This window comes from Otolemur garnettii, unplaced genomic scaffold (genome assembly GCF_000181295.1).
Source record: "Otolemur garnettii isolate 467f Iridium unplaced genomic scaffold, OtoGar3 scaffold00016, whole genome shotgun sequence".
Taxonomy (NCBI): domain Eukaryota; kingdom Metazoa; phylum Chordata; class Mammalia; order Primates; family Galagidae; genus Otolemur; species Otolemur garnettii.
In genome coordinates this window covers 9197010-9215057 of record NW_003852411.1, presented here as the reverse complement: position 1 = coordinate 9215057, position 18048 = coordinate 9197010, and the positions used below count along the sequence as shown (strand labels likewise).

Genomic DNA, 18048 nt, shown 5'->3' with positions numbered 1-18048 from the left:
CCTCAGCCGCTTGAGCCACAGGCACCGAGCCAAGGCACAGTTCTAATCACTTCTATGCATAAACTCATTTAATCCTCCTAATAACCCTAAAATAGTACTAGTACTCTCATTCTGTAGATGAGAAACAGAGGCAAACAGGGTTATTCACCCAAAGTCACAAAACCAGTGGTGGTACAACCAGGATTCAAACCAGGACATCTCCCATACTTTCGACCACTATTATTATATTCTCACATATATAACATGGGTGAACTAATGGGTGAGCAAAAAAATAAATTATTTTTAAAAGAATGTAGTGACATAGCCGATGAGTTTGCTACATTAATTTCAGTTTCTTTCAATCACAAAAGTGATCAAACTGGGTTCAATAATCCTCCCCCTATTCCCCCCAAATATGCCTGTCTTAAAACATGCAGACCTGCATTTGAAATGAATATTCACTAGTTTCTCTAAGTCTTCAAAGCCCTGTATACTTGGTGTGATCAAAGATTAGTCCAAACTTTCAAGACTTCAAAAAGAATTAGAATGCAAAACAGAGAGCTAACTAGTAACTTATCCCAATAATTCTTTTCCTGTACAAAACAAGATTGAACAGAATTCAAATCTATTTTATCACTTATTAGAATATCTAGAAAATTTCTGATAGAAGATGAAAGTAAAACTATTTTGTAAACTAATTTTTTGGAATATATATACTTTTTACTATGTCCCTGTTCAACGTCATCAGGAAATACACAAAACCACGATATATTTAAAAACAAATTATAATGTCACACAGGTAATTGAGTTTCTACTAAAATATGAAATGGCTATAAAAATAATATATAAATATATTTTAATCTATAATAATCTATAATAATAATAATCTATAACAATCTATAATAATATAAAAATGAAATTGGCTATAAAATTAGTACAAAATTGATCAACTTACTGTATTAAATCTTTCCAGAAAACTGTCATCTCCAAGCAAGACATAAGCTTTCAATAGATATTCATAATATGAATCAATCCCTGCTCCAACTCCACTATCTATGAAAAAATATACAAATGTATTTTACATTAAACAAGCACTAAAAATTCTTTATAGAGTACAAGTGAAGGTACAAGTATATCTACTAGTGTAAACGTGAAACTATTTAAAGTAAAAATTACACATTTACAGAAATATTAACCCTACTGTGTAAATAATGGCTTCCTTGTTGGTAATGTTTGTATTAAAACAAATCTTACTTTTATAAAACTGGTTACAGAAGACTTATCTAAAAGAGATAATATACAGTTTTAAGATTTTTTTTTTAAAGTCGATTTTCTCAGTAAGAAACTTCAATGAACAAGCAGTAGAGGGTGCCAGTGTGCAATTTCATGTACCTTTCTTAATTCTTGATAGGACAAGCATACAGAAAATCATCAGGATCTACACAAGATTATTACCTGAGCAAACTGATGTATATGGAATTCTATAACCAACAGTTGGAAAATACACATGTTTTAAGCACACACGGAACATTTACAAAAACTGACCATGTTCTAGGCCAAAAATAACATTTCAATACATTTCAAAGGATACATATCACACAGATCGTAAGTATCTCATACAATATCATATAGTTCAATGAATTACAAACATTATGATAAAAATGTTATATGGGCTCACATATTTGTAAAATGGAAAACACTGCTAAATACTCAAAAGGAGAAATCTGTGAGAACTAGTTTCACCTCACATTATAAACATAAATCAATCCTAGATGGTTTATGAACTTCAGTATCAAGAATAAAATTTGAAACTCTTTTTTTTTTTTTTTTTTTTGAGACAGAGCCTCAAGCTGTCCCCCTGGGTAGAGTGCCGTGGCATTACAGCTCACAGCAACCTCCAACTCCTGGGCTCAAGCGAGTCTCCTGCCTCCGCCTCCCAAGTAGCTGGGACCACAGGCGCCCGCCACAACGCCCGGCTATTTTTTGGTTGCAGCCATCATTGTTGTTTGGCGGGTCCAGGCTGGGGATTCGAACCCGCCACCTTAGGTGTACGTGGCTGGCGCCTTAGCCGGTTGAGCTATAGGCGCCGAGCCAAATTTGAAACTCTTAATACCAAAGTGAATACCTTTTAGAACTCTGATTAAGGAGATATTCTCGAATAAGACAAAAAAGTATTGTTCATAGAAGAAAAGGCTGATAAACCTGACTATATTAAAAGTTAAGGAGAACTTAAAGTGCAAGGTCAAGTCATAAACTAAAAGAAGTTATATGCAATACACATAACTAAGAAAGAATCAGCATCAAGAATACATAAAACATTTTTACATGTAATTTTTAAAAAATAAAAGCACAAGTAACCCAATAGAAAATAGACAAAAAACAAGAACATCCAATTCAAGGAAAACAAACAAAAAAAGAAAACACCCATGGCCAATAAAGAAGTCATCATCATTAGTGATCAAGAAAATGGAAATCAAACCAAAATGTGGTATCATTTGTATACCTACTTGATTAAAAATTTTGAAAACATGGCATGGGCGGTGTGACTCAGTGGGTAGGGCATTGGCCTCATACACCAAGGGTGGTGGGTTCAAACCCGGCCCCAGCCAAACTTTAACAACAACAACAACAACAAAAATAGCTGGGCATTGTGGTGGCGGCCACCTGTAGTCCTAGCTACTCAGGAGGCGGAGGCAAGAGAATCGCCTAAGCCCAGGAGCTAGAGGTTGCTGTGAGCTGTGACACCATAGCACTCTACTGAGGGCCATAAAGTGAGACTCTGCTCTTTAAAAAAAAAATTTTTTTTTTGAAAGTATAGCAATACAAAGTTTTAGGGAGGATGCCAATCCATAGCATCACTTATACATTGCTAGTTAAAGTACATAGTGGTGAAATAACTTTGGAAAACAATCTGGCATTATCTCCTGAAGCTGAACATTAACTTACCCTATGATCTAAAAATTCCATTCCTAGGTGTGTATATAGCCAAGAAAAAGTGTTATACATGTACAAAATAGCAACTACAAAAATAATCATGGTAGTACTGTTCACAATAGCAAACAACTTAAAGACCCTTAAATCATGGCTTATTCATCTAATAAAGTATCATATAGCAGTTAAAAAAGAATGAGTTACAACTTCATACAACATTATGTATGAATTTTTGCAATATGGTAAGTCCTCACTTAATATTATAATTAGAGTCTTGGAACTGATTTTAACAGAAACAACAGATAACAAAATCAATTTTTTCTCATCAATATTACAACAAAACATTATTCAAAGTCCTGCTGAGCAATGCTTCACTTGAAGTCACAGTTTAGTTTCCAAGAAGCTATGGCAATAATAAGTGAATACTTACTGTATAACATTAAGACAAAAAAAGTCTCCGAAGGGTACATATGACATATTATTTTATAAAGTTTAAAACAAAACAAAAAACACACTTTCTCAGGAACACATATAGACGCACAGAAAGCTAGGTAACGCAGCATAAGAACACCAGCTGCTGCACTTGGAGGAGGCAGACCCATGCAGAACAAATGCAGAAGGAAGATGTTGTCAAGTCAGCTGCTACTGTAATGGACAGTCCATTTGTGGGTGCTTGAACATTATTAAAAATAAATAACGTGGGCCATGCCTAAACCAATGATGAGACTGTCCAGTCGTAATGTAAGAATTAAAATTTTTTTATTTTTAATTTTTTGTAAGAATTAAAATTAACTCAAAATTCATTATGATTAATTTGCACCCAACATCTGAAGTAGGTTTAAAAAAAAAAAATGAACAAAAAAAATGACAGAATTCTGAAGCTAGGATTCAGATCCATTTCAGAAACTTAGAAAAAATCTTATACAATACTGAATGGAGGCAATTTTAATATCCTCAAACTAATAATTTTATAATTTACATTTATTTAAACATAGGCAGATATATTTTATATATAAACAAGATAAACTTTTTGGAAAATAGAGAAATTTATAACACAAAGATGCTTTCACGAATATTCTAGTATATTTCTATTTTTTTCCTTTTTATTTATTTATTGAGACAGTCTCACTATATCATAGTTCTCAGTAGAGTGCCATAGCATTGGGCTTAAGTGATTCTCTTGCCTCAACATCTGGCTATTTTTTTGTTGCAGTTGTGTTTGTTACTTAGCTGGCCCGGACTGGGTTTGAACCCATCAACCTCGGTGCATGTGGCTGGTGCCGTAACCATGGTGCTAAGGGCACCAAGCCTATTTCCGTATTTCTATGCTTGTTTGTAGGAGTCTTTTATAAAGATAAAATCATAGTTTACATAATTCTAAATCTCATTTGTTCATTTAACACTGTTATATGTTCCTTCCATGCTGATTCATTTTAATAATTTAATATTTCAACATTTGTGTAAAATAATTTTTTGTTTTTGAGCCAGTCTTAAGCTGTTACCCTGAGTAGAGTGCTGTGGCATCATAGCTCACAGTAACCTTCAACTCCTGGGCTCAAGCAATCCTTTTGCCTCAGGTTTTTTCTATTTTTAGTAGAGATGGGATCTCACTTTTGCTCAGGGTGGTCTCAAACTCATGAGCTCAAGCTATCCATCTGCCTCAGCCTCCCAGAGTGCTAGCATTACAGGCATGAGCCACCGTGCCTGGCCTAAAATAATTTTCTTAGCTATTATTTTATTGATGGTGACAGACTATTTCCCAGTTTTCTACTATTAGAAATAATTATGTGCTATACATCTTTGGGAACAAATAATTTTCTGCATTTTGTATTATTTCCTCAGGCTAGATTCCTAGAAGTAAAATTATTAATGAAAGCGACTAGCATTGTATTAGTGAGTAGTTACTTCATAATAAGGGTAGTATATTATGTACATTGTATGCATATTGTACATGCCAGATACTGTTCTAAGGCTTTACATTGGTTAATTCATTTGATCCTCATATAGAACTCTATGAAGTAGATACTATTCACATCCCTATTTTACAGCTATGAAGAGGCACACAGAAGTTAAATAATCTGCCCAAGATCTCATAGCTTGAATTCCAACAATATGACTCCAGAGTCTATGCTCACAGCTACTACGCTATACTCTACTTTGGAGGGAGGGAAAAAAACAAAAAATAATGATAATGTTATGAAATACAAATTCTCACTAAACTACACCTTGTTGTTTTTGGTACTCTGATCCTCTAATCCTCAAAGAAATCAACTCTAGTGTTTTATCTATACCCTATATCTATAATGAATGCTATATTCATTAAAAAATAGAACATAAATCATTAGAATAAGTGTGGTATATTTGGCACCAAAAAAGAAAATGTGGCTAAATTAATTAAAATTCTAGCAATCTTGTAAAAAACTATGCTTTATATTATCCCAAAGATTATTTTAACAAACGAAAATCCTTCCTTTTTCAACTGTTTTAAGGGTGAGAAGACTTAATTTAAAAAGCTTAACTTACCTTTTCGTACCCAATCTCCAGTATGAATATTTATAGTCACACCCACTAAATTACTACTTCGCTGTCTTTTTTCCCAGAGAAAATCAAGAGCTTTTCTTGCGTATTCCTACAATTTTAAAAAACAAATACATATTTGAAGAACTGCATGTCTTTGACAAGTAAAAGACAGCTAAAAATCAAAGGCCCATAGCATATTTTAAGAACTAAATAAAATTAAGATAATTATTTAAAATATAAATTTCCTATAGAAATCTTGTCTCTTCAGCCAATTAGTAATAGTTAAGAATGACTCTGACCAAGCACAGCAGATCACGCCTATAATCCCAGAACTCTGGGAAGCTAAGGCAGGTAGACCACCTGAGCTTAGGAGTTTAAGACCAGCCTGAGCAAGAGTGAGACCTCATCTCTAAAAACAGCTAGGTGTTGTAGCAGGCAACTGTAGTCCCAGCTACTCATGAGGCTGAGGCAGGAGAATCACTTGAGCCCAAGAGTTTGAGGTTGCTGTGAGCTATGACATCACAGCACTCTACTGAGGGCAATAAATTAAAACTGTCTTCAAAAAAAATTACTCTGAAAATGCTCTTTAGCAGAAGTTATCTACTCTTGCAGTACACATTTGCATTCACACATATTTATTATTAAACTGTATCAATTGCTGCCATAATTAGATGTACTTGTTAAAATAATTTCACACTTAAAGGCAAAGTGAAAACCTCCTCAGATACTCTTATTTAGAAAATTGGAAGAGAATTTGAGAGTTGGTATGCTACCTTTGAAATAGTCATTTCAGATTTTCATTTTTAAATGATATGCAAGTTTGTTAATAAAAAGTTAATAAGTCAACCAGGCTACTAAATATTTATTTGATAGTTCCAAACCTATAAATTTATGATAACATTTTTTCCTTTTATTTGTCAATTGGACACTAAATGAAGATTTCTGATCAAATTCTTGGCTTTAGATTAAAAGGTACTATGAAATATAAAAGCAAAGAGCATGTACAGCTGAGTTTCTAAATTAATTTCAGAGAATGATCCTATTTAGCATATCAGAAATACTTCTATAAAAGAAGAAATTGTTAATTTGTTACTCTGTAGATTAAAAATAGAGTATAAAATAATTCTAATTCTTTTTTTTTTTGAGACAGAGCCTCAAGGTGTCTGGGTAGAGTGCCGTGGCATCATAGCTTATAACACCCTCCAATTCCTGGGCTCAAGCAATTCTTCTGCCTCCACCTCCCAAGTAGCTGGGACTACAGGCGCCTGCCACAATGCCTGGCTTTTTTGGTTGCTGCCATCATTGTTGTTTGGCAGGCCTAGGCTGGATTCAAACCTGCCAGCTCAGGTGTATGTGGCTGACGCCTCAGCCGCTTGAGCCATGGGCGCAGAGCCATAATTTTAATTCTTAACTCCATCTATTTAGGATCATTCCTTTTAAGCAAACCAGGTTACAACTTAAATTAAATTATGGAATTTCAAAGCCAGAAAACGTCATAAAGTTTATATCCCCTACTTTTATTTTACAGCTAAGAAAACAAGCCAAGTGAAATTAAAGATTTAACCAAAGTTTAAAATTAAATTATAGGACAACTAATATGAGAACTCAGATCTACGTATATATTAGACCAAAGGTTAGCAAACTTTTTCTGACAAGGACCAGAGAGCAAAGATTTGGGGCACTATGGGTAATACAATCACTATCACAATTACTCAACTCTGTCGCTGTAGCACAAAAGCAGCCACAGACAGAAAAAAACAATTGGGCACAACTGTGTTACAATTAAACTTTATGTATAAAAATAGGCAGTGGCCAGACTAGACCCACAGACTATAGTTTGCCAATCCTGTTTCAGAGTGATACTCTTCAACTGCCATCAAGTTGCTTCTGTGACAATAAATTAATGCATATTCATCAAGTAAAAAAAAATCATAATTTTCAACAGATTTACTCATAAGCACAAAATAGCCCAAGGGAAAGAGTATGGGGCTTTGAATTCAGAAAGATGGATTTTAACTCTTCTCATTCACCTAGTAGCTGCACACGTCTCTCAGACTCTTTGAACCTTATTTTCTCACCTGTCACTATATCAATATCTCAGAGAGTTTAGAGTTCATATTAAATTAGAGAATATGCTAAAGTGTCTATACTTTTTAATGAAGAGAAAATTATTAGTCAACAGAGTATAGAATAAAATTTTAAGTTTAAAAGATTAACCAAATAGGATAAATCTGTCCTCAGGACATTTACATATACACAAAGACTATTTAACTTGTTTTCTTTATAGTCAAATCCAATGTCATAGCTTCTATCTGGAAGTCTATGAAAAAAAAAAAACGCAAGGACACAGTATTTCACGTAAGACATTTATAGTGTCAAGAAGCCATCAAATTCACTTAAATGAAGAAAACCTGAAAATTTATAGTTTGTGAACAAAGTATAAAGCTGAATTTAACATAGCTACTTAACAACTTCTGTTTTTGGCAATTAAAAACTATGTAAAGAAAGTTAGACAAAAAGTTCACTGAAATAACAGGAATTCTGCAAGGATAATCCTGAAACTTAAACAATAAAGAATAGGTGTAAAGTTAACTATGCCCAATATCCAAGAGATCAAAGACTGTAAAAAGCCAACCTCAAATACTGTTGCTCCTGTGAATCGACTTAACGCTGCAAACTCAAGGATCAAGGTACCTGCACAAGCTGTACAGGTATCTGTCTCAGTTCCTGTCCGGGCTTCTGGTTTTCTCATGCCAAACTTTAAATTAATCTAAATACAATTAGAAGATTATCATTAGCAATTTTCAAGAGATAATGACTTCCTGATAAGAGATTACTTTAGATGAAGACTTTTCATAAAATCATAAAAATTGTTCCTAAGATAACACTGAAATTCAATCTGATAATCTTTGTGACTTTTTAGTTAACATCAAGGGAAATATATTCTGAGCACATAATATTCATGGAGTCAGTTTATATTCAGGTTGCTCAATATCCTCATTAACAATTATATCTTCTCCAAGAATATGGGGAGAGGGGAGAGGGAGGGGAGATTGAGTGGAGGGAGGGTAATTGGTGGGAACACACCTATGGTTCATCCTATAAGGGTACATGTGAATTTCTCTAAATGTAGAATATAAATGTCTTAACACAATAACTAAGAAAAAGACATGAAGGCTATGTTAACCAGTTGGATGAAAGTATTTCAAATTGTATACAGAAACAGTAGACTGTACCCCATGATAGTATTAATGTACACAGCTATGATTTAATAAAAAATAAATAAATAAATAAAAACAATTATATCTTCCGTAACAATTCTGTTCTCTGGATAGTCTGAATTAGTAAGTAGGAAAATAGAGAAGAAGTGAACCAGCCTTTAAGTTTAATTTAAAATTCATGAAGAACCTATATTGTATTACATATTAACTAGTTCTTCATAAAGAAAAAAACTTATTGTTATGATATGAAAGGAAATTAAAACTTGGTTTACAGGTTTTTGAAGCTTTAAAATATAGAGTGTATCACCTTTCTCAAAGGCTAACAACACAAGGAAATTTTTTCAAAGCAGGTATTTGTTTTACAATTCAAAGACAATTAAATAATACTACAATGTAAACCTGGATTAACTACACCAAACTGACCAAAACTGATTAAAATGATAATGTTTTTCAGCAACCCAACTAAACAACAAAAAAGAAGGCATATATCAAGGATTTAGTTAATAACAAACAAAAAGTAATTAAATATAAAATATCAAAGTTATGTTCTCAGATTAGTTATTATTCAAATTCTTATATACAGAAGCTCAAATAAATTTATATTTCAATTTATCTACAGAAATCATTTGCTGGGCATGCCTATTCCCTTAACAGTGTCCAATCAACAGATTCTAGGCATCTCTGAACAAACACCCCCTGAAACAACAACAAAAGTGAAATGCAGGTGAGACATGGGGATTGACCACTATATGTTGTCTTCACTATTGTCATTTATCTTACTTCCTAAAATATCACTTGAGGTATTTCCATTTGGGGTTAGCCTCCATCCCCACCCAAATTTATACTATAATTATCTCTACCATTTGTACTTCTGTTAGATTAACTAGTGTTAAGTAATTCTGCACCAACAACAAAAATGAGAAGTGTCTCCTGCCTATATCCCTATCTTTTTTTTTGAGACAGAGTCTCACTTTGCTGCCCTCAGTAGAGTGCCATGGCATCACAGCTCACAGCAACCTCAACTCTTGGGCTTAAGCGATTATCTTGCCTTAGTCTCCCAAGTAGCTGGGACTACAGGCACCCTCCAGAACACCCAGATATTTTTTTAGTTGTAGTTGTCATCGTTGTTTGGCAGGCCCAGGCTGGAATTGAACCCGCCCCCACCAGCTCTAGTGCCTGTAGCTGCTGAGCTACAGGTGCCAAGCCTGTCCAGTAAATTCTTGAGTTAAAACCATTAACGCAAATACTATCAATTATGATGTACATCTAAGAGAGATTGATTACACAAATTTTCACAGACAAAAGCAGTATTTACTGCGTGTACATAAGGAAGAATGGGAGGACAGTTATTTTCCTTTATAGTACTCCTCGAAAAAATAATTTTAAAAAATGTTGACACTTGAGAGAATAAGAAAATAACTGAAGTCTCTTTGTTTGCTCATAATGCTTATAGCATCTTCTATTTCAAAAATAAATTATCAGGCCAGGTGTGGTGGCTCACACCTATAATCCTAGCACTCTGGGAGATCGAGGCAGGAGGATCTCTTGAGCTCAGGAGTCTAAGACCAGCCTAAGCAAGAGCAAGACCCCATCACTAAGAAAAATCAACAAATTAGCCAGGCATTGTAGCAGATGCTTGTAGTGCCAGTTACTCAGGAGACTAAGGCAGGAGGATTACTTAAAACCAGGAGTTTGAGATTGCTGTGAGCTAGGATGCCATAGTACTTTAGCCTGGACACAAAGTGAGACTCTATCTCAAAAAAAAAAAAAAATTAAGAAAAAGCTAAACAAATTATATACTAATAAAAAAATTAACATTATGATTCCCTTTTTCCTCATTAATTAGCAAAAGAATGACAATACATGTACTTTGTATTATACAACAAGGATGTATAGAAGTAGAATCTTTCTGGAAAGCAATTGGGCAATAAGTACTCAAATCTTACAAAGCATTCCCTACTCTGTGACTTATTTCCTCTGCTAGTGATGTATCCTAAGGAAGAAATTTAAAAATGTATAAAAAATGTATATAATGATGTTCATAGGAGAGCTACTTAAAATATCAAAAACTAAAAATTTAAGTAAGAGATATAATTCTAGGCGATGCCCATAGCTCAGTGGGTAGGGTGCTGGCCTCGTACGCCAAGGATGGCGGGTTTGAACCTGGCATGGGCCAGCTAAAACAACAATGACAACTACAACAAAAAAATAGCCAGGTGTTCTGGAGGGTGCCTGTAGTCCCAGCTACTTGGGAGGCTAAGGCAAGAGAATCGCTTATCCATGAGTTTGAGGTTGCTGTGAGCTGTGATGCCATGGCATTCTAACCAGGTCGACAGTTTGAGATTCTGTCTCCAAAAAAAAAAAAAAAAAAAGAGATATAATTCTAGCTTGTGTATAAAAAAAAAAAAAAATACTGGTCATAACCCTTTAAACTGACAAGTAAATCAATGGGTTGTGACCTCCAGTTTAAAAAGCACCATACCAAGCTATATCTCCTCCAAAGACGGCTAGAGGAAATGAGTCTGTTTTGATTTGACTTACATTGGCAAAAAAGTTATGCCAGATAATTGAGTTGGTGGGCCTAAAGGCATAGAATGAAAAAAAAAAAAAAAACTTCTAGAGCAGTGGTTCTCAACCTTCCTAATGCTGCAACCCTTAAATACAGTTCTTCATGTTGTGGTGACCCCCAACCATAAAATTATTTTCATTACTACTTCATAAGTGTAATTCTGTTATTGCTATGAATTGTAATGTAAATATCTAATATGCAGGATGTATTTTCACTGTTACAAAGGGGTCATCACCCACAGGTTGAGAACCACTGTTCTAGGGGTTTGGGGGACTAAAGATGGTTCTGGCTGAAATGGATCAATGATTTCTCTACAGTATGAAAGTACAAAGAAGCATTACAAAGTCTACTGCTCAACTATAAAGAATTCTGAAAGTTAAAAGGGAGAGTCAGATAAACTTTTAAAAATAACTTGATAAAAATTATGCATTTAGTAATAATAATTTGTCAAGTGCTCTGAAGCATAAACCAGAGAGAAAAGAGTAAGACAGGTATGTATAGTCGTTTAGGAATAAAACTGTATCCATCTCAATCAGCATTAATAGCAATCAGAAAAGAAAGAAAAATATTGATAGCACAGTGGTTATGGCACCAGCCACATACCGAGGGTGGGAGGTTTGAACCCAGCCTAGGCCAGCTAGACAACAATGACAACTACAAAAAAAAAATAGCCAGGTGTTGTGGTGGGTGCCTGTAGTCCCAGCTACTTGGGAGGCTGAGGCAAAAGAATTGCGTAAGCCCAAGAGTTTGAAGTTGCTATGAGCTGTGATGCTACAGCACTCTAATGAGGGGGAAATAGTGAGACTCTGTCTCAAAAGAAAAAAAAAAAGAAAAATATTTATAGAGTTTGGTAATGATTGAGGAATCTGACTTAGATAAGAGGGAGAAGGTAACAGTCTTAACGAAGGATGAAATAAATCAGAAGAGAGAGCTCCCTCCACTTCTATGGTTTCTTTCTCTCTCCTTTAAAGACTAAATTTTCTTAAGACAAAAAAACAGCACTCCTCCTTCAGGTGGCTGACCCTGCTGCCACCTCTACTTTAACTACCAAGGAGAAGAAATCTCAAACTGAGTGGTCCCGACCTACTTACACCTACTTTCAATGCTTTCCCCCCTTTGTACTACTGCATTAGCTACATCCTTCAAAGCTCTTTGCACCTAATTCTCCTCAAGTTTTCCAGAACACCTCTGCATTCTGAAGCTCCGTTTTTAGCCTTCATAATACTACAGCTACATTAGGGTTCTCCTCCTAAATCTGAACTGTGTTCTTTTCAAAGGCTCTACTTCCTCCTCATGCCCCTCCTCGTCCCATGTTCTCTCTATACCCTCTCCGTTGAAGAGTTAACACTCATCTACTGGCACTGCTTCAATTGTGTCTTCCACACATTTAATTCTGTAACTTCTAGTTTAGCATCTGTTTCTCCTAACCTAATTCTCACATCACTCAAATTTAAGTTAAATGAAATGTCAATATAAATTTGTTACATTGCTTTGGAGCATTTTTTTTTTCCAGCCACAGGCAGGAGAAAAACAATAGGTCATTGCAAAAAATCATTTTGTAAAGCGTAAAAGGAAGTATCTAAAGACGACCTTACTTTTTGAAATACTTACCCTTGGATAAGGAAGGCCACTGGTAGTGTTGAAAGCTGGTAAAAGCTTGTAACCTAACTGCTTTGCCATTTGAAGAAGTTCATCATTGTACCACTGCATATGTTCACCTTTTTCTTTCAGCATGATTGCCAGGGAGTGTCCACCCAAAAGACCCCTAGGATCACAGAGATGAAACATTACTCACATCGTACAGATACTTAAAAGTCACCACCAAAAAGAGAGTGGGTATTTTGTTATCAACAAATTAGCAAACATAAGGGAAGACTACAGAAAAACTTAATTCTTAGTATTTGCTACCCATTTCATTGCAAACCATTATAATTACATTGCCAACATAATTTTTTTTAAAAATCATATAATAACCTCAACCTCTATTGGATGTAAAGTGTTTGGCACTCTGAAATACCTTAAATGTTCTTAACATACTAAACATTACATTTATTTTAACAAATTTCAAATTTAAACTAATTATCTCACATGAAATCTTTAATTCACTTAATATATTTAAAAAATAAAAAAAACCCTTCAAGCTACATTAAGTGTAATAGATTAATAAACTCTATGAAAAACATGTAACTATTTTTTATATTTATCTGAAGAGTAGACTCACACTGTCTGACAAAAGAAATGAGTTACAGTAACCAAAGTAATTATAAAATTTAATAACATCGAAACTTGAACGAATCCTACAATTTCTTATCTTTAAATGTCCCAAGAGCATTTCAAACTGTTTAGTTGAGAGGTAATCTTATAAATTCAGTTTCTTACTTCTTCTTCAAAGAGGTCCTTGGCTAAGATTAGCAAACTATGAGTTAGTGAAATAACTCTGATATAGCCAATAAGTGTTCAACCAATAGTCCCTCTTTGATTTGAGTGTATAGCTATTTCCACTGCCTGCTGTTGTCTGTGACTGATATAATGCAGCTCCTCCATACCCTGAGTCTCATAATACCCCAACTTGTTTTAAAATGATAGCTTTAGCACCTTTCATACTTACCCAAGAACTCTGATGTTTGTTTCAAAGACTGATACTACTACGTCATTATCTAAATTAACATCTCTTAAAACTTTTCTCACAGCATCTTCAAATTCTTTAGTTTTATTTAATACCTAGGAGAAGAAAATTATGAAATGAAGTTTTTTCCTACCAAGTCAAGGACAAATATCCTCAGAATTGAGCTACTAAAAGCAAGTGAGTATAATTTAAGACTCTGAAGAGTGACAATACAAAATATTTTCCTTAAGTGTATTACAAAAATGCAATAATGTCTAAAGCTGAAAAAATTAAGTGACTAAACATACAGTATTATACAGCATCTTTACACGTTTCTTTTTCAAACACACTGAAATATCAGTAGGACTTTAAAACAATCATCATCACAGCTGCTACTAGATTCTTAATGACGTAGGAGCTACATGAGGTGAGCTCCTCTGCGATTTGGTTTCTAAGTCAAAATAAAAAAAAACCATCCTAGTCACCAAAAGCCGTTTTACAAGTTGCTTATTCTCAGAAGAAAGCATTTTCTTCAGGGCATGCTCAACTAATGCTAAACCATACATCGTCTTCATTTTTACCCCACTGAAGCCCCGTCCTCTAACTACGGAGGCAATATGATGTTACAGTCAAGAACATGGCCTGATTTGAATTCTCGTTCTTTCACTCACTACTTGTGTGATCCCAGCCAAGTTACTTCCGTTTCTGAGCCTGTTCTTTCATCTACAAAAAGAGAAAATACTTACTCTTATAGGTTGTTTTCTTAAATGAGATAATATATGTAAAATGCTTTTAATAAAGTTTCTGAGTTAAGTTCTTAAGACCATTACTATTATTTTACCATGCAAATCTAGAATCCTGACTAAACTAAGAACTCCGGATGTTTGCAATAAGCTCCCAAAAAAGGTCACTGTCATTACATATGCTATTTTGGTAAAAAGTCCAAACTAAGGCTGCGTGATGAGATACTACTTACAGCCTAGATGTGTTAAAAGTACTTTTTCTTCACTTAAGTGTTTACTCTTTTTGTTAATAATATTTTATATATGCCTTTTTACTTGATTTGATACTTTCACTAAAAATTCTAATTTAGTGAATAAAAATGAAACATTGCAGAAGATTTTCTGCCTAAAATTAAAATCAAAGCAAAATTCAGGATTAAGTCTTGAGTAAAATATAAAACCTGAAAAAATATATATATAAAACCTGATTTTAAATGGACCATTTGCTTACTTCAATCTCTAAGACTATATAAATTGTGAACCAAAAAATGCAGATGCACATAGCCCTATCCTTTTAAGAACGGGGTATAACTGTTCTACTCTTCCCAACCTCCAGATGCCTATACTTTTTAATATCACTTTCTTAATCTTACTGTTTTCCCAAGATCTACCTCCTGAGAATTTTCCCTCTTGAATTCTTCTAACTTGGAGTCAGGCTTCCTTCCACATATTTTAAGGTCCAACTTGCTTCTCTAACAGAAAAACAGCTTTATCCCCTTCTCTCCAAAATCAAAACCAATGAAGTAGTACCTTTTGTTTCAAACAATAAAAGTGGGAAGAGGGTTCTCTTTGTCCATAATCAACTAGAAAATTTACTCTAACAGTTACATTATTTAATGAGTTTCTTAAGCTCCTACCTGGTAACAAAGGATAATTTCAGGTATCATACTTTCCCCCCTTATCTTTAATTTTTTCAACATTTTTAAAAAAAGATTTCATGATAATGTTGAATTTAAAAATAAAGTTTTAGTGTCTGACTCCACTACAATCAACTGAAACTACTAATAGATGGTTGAAATTATGAATAGTTTAAAGGTCAAACTTATGACAACTGAAATTCTACTTAATATATTACATTTTGACCAATATCAAAACAGTAGGGTTGTGTGTAATGTTACAAGTAGTAAGTCCTATTAATATTTTTAAATTACTATGTCAGAAAATAAAATATAATCACAAAGTAAAGGCAAAGAAAATTAGAAATAGTAATGCTTAGATTGACAAATGTACAAGATAACATTTCTTGTAAATGTAGGAAAAACTTTAACAATATTTTCATTTCCTCTAATTCTTCTGTTTAAATTAAACTGAAAATACAATAAGGATGAAATTCAAAATCAATCTGTATTTTCAAAGCTATAAAGGTATGTTTATATCTTTGATTACTTCCACTTGGAAAGAGAAATGAAAAATTTTATAAAGTATCATTTTTTAAATATTTCTAAATCTTTGCCAATTTTTCTTCTTGACTCCTCTTGTAGACAACATCAACAAAGAGGTGACTTATCTGACTCTAAACCAAAGATCAGTACGAAATAATATTTTATACAGTAGAACCTCTGTAAGTTGACCACCAAAGGGACTGGTCAACATACAGAGGTGGTCAACATAAGGAAATAAGACTACTGTACTGATACATACATGTGGTGCACGTCCAGTCTGTGAAAATTAGGTCAATTTAAGGAGGTGGTCAATGTACGGAGGTGGGCAACTATGGAAGTTCTACTGTACTTAACAGGGACCAGTAACTTTTCTAGGCTCTTCTGAAGTGAAAATAGGGGCCTGGAGAAGATAAATGAATTGCCAAGGTCAATATTACATGGTCAACATCACTTCTGGTTATTTCCTGACACAAGGAGCCAGTTTACTCTATGGCCTCATTACTCAAAAGTACAGACTGCTGAATAATATTAGGCAACTTATTAGGAATCAAGACTCTTGGGCCCTGCGTTGGATCTACTGTATCAGAATCTGCATTTTAACAAGAGTCTTAGGCAACCTGCAGTACAGTGAAGTTTACAAAGCACTGCATTATTATACAGTGATTCAAAAAAGTTAGCATACATCAGAAACACCTGGAATCTTGTTTAAAGACAGATCACTGGGTTTCACTCCCAGAGTTTTTGATTCAGTATTTTGGGGATAAGACCTGAGATTTTGTACTTCTAACAAGTTCCAAAGAAATGCTCATACTGCTAAACCAGGGACCTTATTTTGAGAATCAATGCCAAAGTGTGTACTTGGTATACACTAAAGGACATAGCCGTTCTAATAGTTAATGGATACCCAACTAGCAAGGCCAAAGACTTCGAAATGTGGAACATTATGCAGCATGGAACAACTTTATCTACTTAACTGCTGATAATATTTTTAAAAACATGATAATCTAATGGTCCATGATCATGAAAATCAACTAAGAACTTACAGAGAAATGATGGGGAACCTGCCATATGAAAAGATAAAGCCAAGATGACCAAATGAAAAACAAATTAAGCCTATAGTCTTTTGTAACACATAGTTTCTGCTCCTCATTTATTCCACAATACCAAAACAGAGCTAATATGCATAACCCAGCTATAATTACAAATATCTTTTATTTATTTTTATAGACACAGAGTTTCATTATGTTGCCCAGGCTAGTCTCAAACTCATGACTTCAAATAATCCTCCTGCCTTAGCCTACCAAAGTGTTGGGATTACAGGTATGAACCACCATGTCCAGCCTACGGTTACAAATAAAAAACACCATTTACATGGAAATCTATGCCTCCCAGGATAGTCTGTGTACCTTTTTCTTTTTCCGTATCATATGCAGAAAACTTAGGGCCATGAGACTAAAAACAGGAATGCAATATTCTCCCTTTCTCATAGTTACACAGTTTGCACATTCCATTAATCTCTGAAAAATGAAGTCATGACTTTCAAAACTCTGACCTAGCTAAAAAAGGCTAACCAACTATGGTTTTTTCAACTATGCTTCTGCATTTCAGAACCAAAGAAAAGCTTTCAAAAAATAAATAATAATGCTCAGCCCTACTCCAGAACAATTAAATTAGAATAACTTGGGAAGGTTTTTTTTAATGTCAAAGGTGATCCTCCTAAGCTGCTAGTAAGAGAATCTTTGTCCTAAATTTTTTTTAAATGATCCAGTAAAAGAAAGTAGAAACAACATTAAGAATAAAAGTCTGGGCTCGGCGCCTGTGGATCAAATGGCTAAGGTGCCAGCCACATACACCTGAGCTGGCGGGTTCAAATCCAGCCTGGGCCTGCCAAACAACAATGATGGCTGCAACCAAAAAATAGTCAGACATTGTGGTGGGTGCCTGTAATCCCAGCTACTTGGAAGGCAGAGGCAGGAGACTCGCTTGAGCCCAGGAGTTGGAGGTTGCTGTGAGCTGTGATGCCATGGCACTCTACCCAGGGCAACAGCTTGAGGCTCTG

General features: G+C 34.4%; 1 protein-coding gene across 2 annotated transcripts in view; it reads right to left on the bottom strand.

Annotated features, from left to right (window-relative positions):
* EDEM3 (ER degradation enhancing alpha-mannosidase like protein 3) overlaps nucleotides 1–18048 on the bottom strand; it is a 70642-nt gene that overhangs the window by 31804 nt on the left and 20790 nt on the right. For both annotated transcript variants that reach the window (XM_023510758.1, XM_003785625.3), the window contains exons 5-9: nucleotides 13829–13941; nucleotides 12832–12985; nucleotides 8066–8200; nucleotides 5434–5539; nucleotides 935–1032 (exon numbers count right to left, since the gene is read on the bottom strand). In XM_023510758.1, coding sequence (XP_023366526.1) covers nucleotides 935–1032; nucleotides 5434–5539; nucleotides 8066–8200; nucleotides 12832–12985; nucleotides 13829–13941 — 606 coding nt within the window. The remainder of the gene's footprint in view (nucleotides 1–934; nucleotides 1033–5433; nucleotides 5540–8065; nucleotides 8201–12831; nucleotides 12986–13828; nucleotides 13942–18048) is intronic.